This window comes from Palaemon carinicauda, chromosome 19 (genome assembly GCF_036898095.1).
Source record: "Palaemon carinicauda isolate YSFRI2023 chromosome 19, ASM3689809v2, whole genome shotgun sequence".
Taxonomy (NCBI): domain Eukaryota; kingdom Metazoa; phylum Arthropoda; class Malacostraca; order Decapoda; family Palaemonidae; genus Palaemon; species Palaemon carinicauda.
This window is the reverse complement of record NC_090743.1, coordinates 120,159,793-120,168,379: the sequence shown is the minus strand read 5'-3', so window position 1 is coordinate 120,168,379 and position 8,587 is coordinate 120,159,793. Positions and strand designations below refer to the sequence as shown.

At 34.0% G+C, this 8,587-nt stretch overlaps 1 protein-coding gene across 1 annotated transcript; it reads right to left on the bottom strand.

Annotated features, from left to right (window-relative positions):
• Positions 1–494: 494 nt before the first annotated feature.
• On the bottom strand, positions 495–1,121 carry LOC137659287 (piggyBac transposable element-derived protein 2-like). Its single transcript, XM_068394314.1, has one exon. It carries the CDS (start codon positions 1,119–1,121, stop codon positions 495–497), a length of 627 nt encoding a protein of 208 aa, XP_068250415.1.
• Between the last annotated feature and the right edge of the window lie 7,466 nt (positions 1,122–8,587).

The window sequence follows — 8,587 nt, the reverse complement described above, 5'->3', positions numbered from 1 at the left end:
AGTTTAATATGTATATTTATATGGTATTATCATATATTCAATGTTTTTTCCATGGTATTTGTCCATATATAGGACCTACTATATATAGTAGGTTAGGCAGATACGGGGTACACATTTTTATTGATGAGTCTATTTTCTATAATAAAATTTTATTGGTATTTTTTCATTACAAGGAGGATGTGTTAGAAGCAAGACACTCAATAATAGTGCAGTTATTACTGAATAATACACAGAAATATTGCAGTTTACTGCTAAAATTTGTTGCAATTGTAAGCCCTATCACTTTTGCACGTGCTGACAGTATTTGAATATGTGAAATGGATAATAATTCTTTCTTCTACAAGTGAAATGTTTAACAGAAAATTGTGATACTGTAGAATAAAATAGAAATAAAACTGGTTCATGCTTTAGAGAAACTTTCTTCTTAGTTAAATTTTGTGATAAATTCCGTGATATCACACAATAACAAACCAGATACTATAATTAGCAGTATTCTAAAGAGCACGACGATGATAATTAGCAAAGCATTTCACACACAATGGAACTCCACACTTCATACACCCTTGCGAAGGACGAGATTTACAAGAGGATAGAGCACATTTCCATGCCTGTTTTCCAAGGGGTTCGACAAGGTGACCAATATTGTCATAACGTACATCTGGAATAACCCGAGATGACTGTCTTGGCCGACCTATTCCCACACGTGGTTCTGCCTTCTGAATGTATGTCCTTGCAATGTAGCGCTTGAATGACAGCATTGGAAGGTTGCTTTCATCAACACGATGCAGAAGCCAGCAGTTCTGAATCGTTACATCAATTACCCAAGAAAATATAGGCCACCACCACTTTTTCATTCTAATGGATATACGGTAACAATTGATGTTTTGGTCCATCCTATCAGTGCCACCCATGTGCCCGTTGTAATCCCCGATGAGATAAGGACGACTTACACTAATTTTCTTTTTGTCCTTTGCTGACCATCGAGATAAACTTTCCAGAGGATAAACAGGAGAAATATTTGATACCACTGAAACTACTGCATTATACTTCCAGCATACCAACAAGATCTTGTGAATATTATCCACAACAACATCTGTATCTCCTCGAGGAACCTTCTTCATTTCGTTTGTGGAGTTTATAGGACAAGTCTTCGGAATTCTGTTGTCCCTTATTGTTCCAGTTGCTTCATAGTTTATCTCTTGTTAGTGATTTACTAAAGGTAAACTTGTGAAGTAGTTGTCGAAGTAAAACCTCACTGGTATATCTTTGATATGACTTGGTAGTTTTTCAAATAAAATCATCAAAGTGTCCCCACCTTTTCCAAACCTTTCTTCATAGTGACGATTCAACCCGAAGGCTGTCCCTTGGTATACATCAAACGTAGCTAAATATCCAAGTGGAGAATTTAGGCACCAACCTTTAAATCCAAATCTCACAGGTTTATTCCGAATGCACTGTTTGCATCCATGCCTACCAAAATATTCTATCATTGCTTTCTATCATTGCTTCATCAAGTGATATATGTTGATCCTTGTTTAGTGCCTGATTATCAGTGGAAGGCAGAAACCGTAATATTTCTTCAAATGTATCACGTGACATTGCCTTAGCAATGAGTTCGACTCCAACATCAGCATCCAAAGACCAGTATAAGCGGCAACTTAGTAATGTGTGGTATCCTGAGAGTATGAGAATGCTTGGATAGTAATAGGGAACTGAAAATTTGAAACTACCAAGGCATTGTTAGCTGGAAAGTCACTTCACCAGCGACGAGGTAGGCATCCAAGGACCAGAAAATAGCGAACAAGCAGTTTATTCTAACGAAGAAACAACCAATTTGCTTTAGGGTGATACTTTTTCCTGTCCGGTCCATATTTTGGCTTCATATCTGCCTGACCTACTATATATAGTAGGTAATGGAATATAGCCTGTAATATTTATGCTTCAATTGCTATCTCAATTTCTGATATATGAATTGATTCATGGTCTTCAGTGTCATGATATGTATCAGTATAAAGATGTTTAATGAACTTGTGTAACCATGAGCTCGGATTAAAAATGTGAATATATAAAAACATTCTACATATCTTTGGTATTTTGTCAAAAAGTCGAAAAATATTGATACTTCAAAGAAAAACTCCTGTTTAAATTATTGATTAGATTGAAAAGAACTCAGGAAAATGCAAAACAATAAGAAAAACATGAAAAATTGGGGTGTAATTTGTCCTAGCAATTGTACTACTATATATAGTAGGTCAGGCGTTAATGGGTTAATGGCATTTCATCTGCTGTTATTATTATTATTGTTATTATTATTATTATTAGTAGTAGTAGTAGTAGTAGTTGTTGTTGTTGTTGTCGTTGTTTCAGGTCAGCTGTCTGGTTAAATGGCGTAATTTGATCTTTGCTTAAATGTAAAGTCAATAAATTCATAGTAAATTTTTCTAAGTTGCAAATTAAAGAAAAGATGCAACTATTCTGAAAAAAACGTAATTTTTAATCTTTTGTGTATACACACTATGTATTTGTATAATTCGAGTTATGATAAGAACAATAATAATAATAATAATAATAACAATCATCATCATCATACTCATCATCATCTCCTCTTACGCCTATTGACGCAAAGGGCCTCGGTTAGATTTCGCCAGCCGTCTCTATCTTGAGCTTTTAAATCAATACTTCTCCATTCATCGTATCCCACTTCAAGCTTTATAGTCCTCAGCCATGTATGCCTGGGTTTTCCAGCTCTTATAGTGCCTTGTGAGCCCAGTTGAAAAATTTGGTGAACTAATCAGTGTTGGAGAGCGCGAAGAGCATGCCTAAACCATCTCCATCTACCCCTCATTATGATCTTGTCCACATATGGTACTTGAGTGATAATAATAATAATAATAATAATAGTAATAATAATAATAATGATAATAATAATAATAATAAAGAAAAAAATAATAGTAATAATAATAATAATAATAATAATAATAATAATAATAAAGAAAAAAAAATAATAATAATGATAATAATAATAATAATAATATTAACAATGATAATAACAATAATAATAATAAGTCATAACTTTCTAATTACGTTTAAGTAAGGCTTAAGCATTTTCAATATTTTGACCTATCGTATTTTCTGTTTAATTGTGTGGGTATTAAATGCGGGCGCTCATGATGGCGCGCAAGCGCACAGGAGTTTTACGAGAGGGGAAAAGGGGGGGGGGAGGAGAATCGTTCACCCAAGACGAAAAAAAGAAAACTGCTTTTACGTTCTCGGTCGACCGTAGTGAAAGACAAAAGGGGGAGAGAGAGAGAGAGAGAGAGAGAGAGAGAGAGAGTTAGAGAGAGAAGAGAGAGAGAGAGAGAGAGAGAGAGTTAGAGAGAGAAGAGAGAGAGAGAGAGAGAGAGAGAGAGAGAGAGAGAGAGATTATCACGTTCTTCTCTTCCATTTTATTTCTATCATTTTTCAAGTCTATATATTTATATTAATTTTCTGTGTACACATACGTGTATATATATATATATATATATATACACATATATATATATATATATATGTATATATATATATATATATATATATTTATATATATATATATATATATATATTTATACAGTATATATGTATATATATACAAACATATATATATATTTATATATACACACACATATATATATATGTATATATATACATATATATGTGTGTGTGCATGTGTGTGTGTTGCGCGTGCACGCGCGTGTATCGTATATTATTATCCACTGAAGGAAGTTATTCATACACTTATATAATCACTTACAAAGTCTCTCTTTACAAACGCTTAAACTCTTTTATGGTGAAGTTTTTTATATTAAATAATAAAGAAAAGTATTTTTTGTCATAATAATTATATTTAATATAGTTATTATCATTATTGTGTTTGTAATACTGTATTTTTTCATGATTATTATTATTGTTATTTTTATTATTATTATTATTATTATTATTATTATTATTATTATTATTTGGATGTTTAAAAATTACTCATATAGTAAGCGCCCAAGCTAAGTCAAGGTAGGGCCAGGCAATGGCTGCCGATGACTCAGCAGGAAGATCTATAGTCTCCCTCAACCTCCCAGGCCCTATTTCTCAAGAGAGCTTACGGACATCATCAGTCTCGAGTATGGTTCGAACTCCCGACCCATAGATTGCTAGACTGGGATGGAGCTAGAGGGAATTAATAGAAATGATACTGTATATTTTAAACCTAATAATGTCAAAACTGTAAGTTCAGCAGAAAATATATAATGAAAAGTAAAAATAAAGTAACATGTATGCAATTATTAACAAACCAATTAGAATAATTTACATAACTGAATCTATATAATTCACGAAACGTTACAGTGAGTAAAACTACAGTATTTGAAGAATATTAGAAAACAAAAGATATAAATAATGAAAAGCCACTTTAAAAATGAAACTGCAAAAGGCCATGGTATGCAAGATATGGCAATATGGGCGAGTCCAGAGCAAGTTCCTTTTCGATAGTACCTATTTTTGAAAACAGTCACCTTTTTGTTATAGTCAATGTAGTGAAAAAGAGTCGATAGGGAAGGGCACCTGGTTTTAAACGGATTCCCCTCACTCATGCCATATCTCCACACATCAATTCCTCTTTACTCTCTCTCTCTCTCTCTCTCTCTCTCTCTCTCTCTCTCTCTCTATATATATATATATATATATATGTGTGTGTGTGTGTAAATTGGTGTATATCCAAAATTTTATCCAAAATTATTCTTACGTTTGTTCCACACAACCATTGAGGTAAAATTCAAGGTGTGTTTTCTTTATAAAGGTTCCCCAGTTCTAAACGTGTCATGTGAATGTGGGCCCTCCCATGCTCATCTGCCAAACGTTGCCTCCACACACTCTGTTTCCCTGCTTCAAACTCACTATATGGCCACCTTCATAGCCAAGCTAAGGCAATTATCTACAACGTGAACAGGTACTTCATGGAAGAAAAGGCAAATAGAGATTGAGATAGAAAAGCAATTTCGTGAATGCACCAATTTTTATAGAAGCAGAGAGAGAGAGAGAGAAAGAAAGAGACAGAGTGAAGGGCAGGGGTTGGAGAGAAGGCCAGTGATGTGTGGAGACATGGCATCATTGGAGGAATCCATTTCAAACCAAGTGCCTTCCCCTATCGGCCATTTTTCGCTGCGTTGAGTATACTTTAGGTTGTTCATTTTAGGTAGCTACTTTGTCAGTTCCTTTAAGGTAGTTCCTTATTTTAGACAGTGCCTTTTAGTTACTTCTTTTTTTAGGAGATTCATTAAGGTTATTTAAAAGTTTTCATTTCCAGAGCCAGTTAAACCATAGGTAACATTGGTGGTAACATTGGTGATAAATTATTGTTATTATAATTATTATTATTAATTTCTCGTGATACAGTTAAAGAAGTTGGACAGCTAACATGTTGGAAAACCAAAGGGATCGAATGAAAAGTAAAAGTCATATACTCATATGGCAACAAGCTTTCAGTGTTGCCATCAGTACGTCACGCATATCACTCCGTAATCGTTAGTGTGCCGAAGCTAAGCCAGCATTATACGTAGACGATAAGAATAGGAAGGAAAATAAGACGATAAGAAGGAACTTAGATAACAATAACAAGGGTGAATGGAATAAAATAGATAATAAGGGGAAGATGAAACCTTTTGAATGAAGGAATAGAAGAGAAGTGAAAGGATTAAGAAAGGAAGACCAGGAAAGAGTTGAAAAGAATTTAATGAAAGGAAGAATAGCAAGTGAAACTCGTGAAGAGAAATAAGAGCAGGAAAGTAGACTATCTCAGGATTTATAAATTGGAAATGAAGAGAAAATGGTAAAAAGAAGAGAAATATTGCAGAAATCAATAAAGTCGGAAACATAGAAATATAAAGGAAAAAATAAAAGGTCAACTTTACAGAGAGAGAGAGAGAGAGAGAGAGAGAGAGAGAGAGAGTAATGTACTGTAAAATGAATCTTTTATATATATATATATATATATATGTATATATATATATATATATATGTATATATATTTATATACTGTATATATATATATATATATATATATATATATATATATAAATGTATATGTATATGTATATATATTTATATATATTTATATACTGTATATATATATATATATATATACATATATTTATATATATCATCATCATCATCATTATCATCATCATTACCATGATCATCTTCTCTTACGCCTATTGACGCAAAGGGCCTCGGTTAGATTTCGCCAGTCGTCTCTATCTTGAGTTTTTATATCAATACTTCTCCATTCATCACCTCCAACGCGCTTCATAGTCCTCAGCCACGTGGGCCTAGATTTTCCAGCTCTTCTAGTGCCTTGTGGAGCCCAGTTGAAAGTTCGGTGAACTAATTTCTCTTTGGGAGTGCGAAAAGCATGCCCAAACCATCTCCATCTACCCCTCATGATCTCATCAACATATGGCACTCGAGTAATCTCTCTTATATTTTCATTTCTAATCTTGTCCTGCTATTTAACTCCCAATATATATATATATATATATATGTATATGTATATATTTGTGATAGAGAGAGAGAGAGAGAGAGAGAGAGAGAGAGAGAGAGAGAGATGAAAACAAATCAAGAATATAATAGCAAAACAATATAAGCGTAACAGGAAGAAAACGAACGGAGGAACAAGAGAAAGGAGTAATAACTGCATAGTCAGGGTTATGAGAAGTTGAGATAAAAAAAAAAAATCTGGGTACAAGTGTCCTTATAAACACCCCCGGGGGGGGGGGGTTCGGGCGAAACAGGTTTGCCCAAAAACCCGTTTGGCGAGGTGGAAGGATTTGTCTTTTGTACGTGCGTATATCTGCATGGATTGCTCGCGCGCGAACACGCCTGCGGGTGGGAATATGCGCGTGTCCGTGCATCTGTGAGAAAGGGTTTTGGTTTGCCAACACTGACTTCTACGTGTTGAGAGAGAGAGAGAGAGAGAGAGAATATGTAGAATGAATCTATATATGATATATATATATATAGTATATATATACATATATCTATATATATATATATATATATATATGTGTGTGTGTGTGTGTTTGTATATATATACATGTATGTATATATACACACACACATATATATATATATATATATATATATAGAGAGAGAGAGAGAGAGAGAGAGGAGAGAGAGAGAGAGAGAGAGAGAGAGAGAGAGAGAGAATGAATATGTAGAACGAATGTTTTATATATATATATATATATATATATATATATATATATACATGTGTGTTTGTGTATATTGCATTTAGATATTATTGTAAGAAAGTTGTGTGATTAGTTTAAGAAGTTAAAATGATACCAAATGTGAGAGTATGGGTATGGTTGATTAATTTGCATTAAACAGCGCTGAGTGGCCTTTGATGCCCTAGTGCTTGGCTTAAGGCTTAAATTTTATAATTCAAATTGATTCATTACAAAGTGCCACCCCACCCCCCAGGTCTCTCTAACTCTCCCATTTTGCCAAATCCAAAAAAAAAAAACGACTCCAAAATTATTATTATTATTATTATTATTATTTCTTCAAGCTAAGCTACAACTTAAGTTGGAAAAGCTGGATGATGCTAAAAGCCCAGGAGCCCCAATAGGGAAAATAGCCCAGTGAGGAAAGGAAACAAGGAGAAATAAAATATTTTAAGAACAGTAACAACATTAAAATAAATATTTCCTATATAAACTATAAAATCGTTAACAAAACAAGAGGAAGAGAAATTAGATCAAATAGAGTGCCCGAGTGTACCCTTAAGCAAGCGAACACTAACCCAAGATAGTGGAAGACCATGGTACAGAGGCTATAGCACTACCCAAGACTAGAGAACAATGGTTTGATTTTGGAGTGTCCTTCTCCTAGAAGATCTGCTCACATTAGCTAAAGACCCTCTTCTACCCTTCCCAAGAGGTAAGGAGCCACTGAACAATTACAGTGAAGTAGTTAACCCCTTTAGGTGAAGAAGAATTGTTTGGTAATCTCAGTGTTGGCAGATATATGAGGACAGAGGAGAATCTGTAAAGAATATGGCACACTATTGGGTGTATATGTAGGCAAAGGGAAAATGAACCGTAACCAGAGAGAAGGATCCAATGAAGTACTGTCTGGCCGGTCAAAGGACCCCAAAACTCTGTAGCGGTAGTATCTCAATGGGTGGCTGGTGCCCTGGCCAACCTACTACCAAAAGTACTAGAAAACTTAAAGTAAAAGAAAGAATAAGAAATCATTTTTATTAAGTTAACTTTCAAGATCATGACGAGAAAAGTGTATTTATATTTAGATAAGATTGTGGATGAACTGCACTTTACTGTAACAGTTAGGTAACTGTCCGCACTGTTCTTTCACCTACCTTTACCATCAGCTTTAAAAAAAAAAAAAAAAAAAAAAAAAAAACTTGTTTTGACTGTCCGTGACTTTCTCAGTTTATTTTGATTTATTTAAGTCATCATTTGAGATATCATGCTTAATAACTTCAGTTGTGTACTCTCTCTCTCTCTCTCTCTCTCTCTCTCTCTCTCTCTCTCTCTCC

Bases quoted from the DNA above. Each gene is read 5' to 3' on its own strand.
- LOC137659287 (XM_068394314.1), bottom strand. From the start codon at position 1,121: ATGAAGAAGGTTCCTCGAGGAGATACAGATGTTGTTGTGGATAATATT.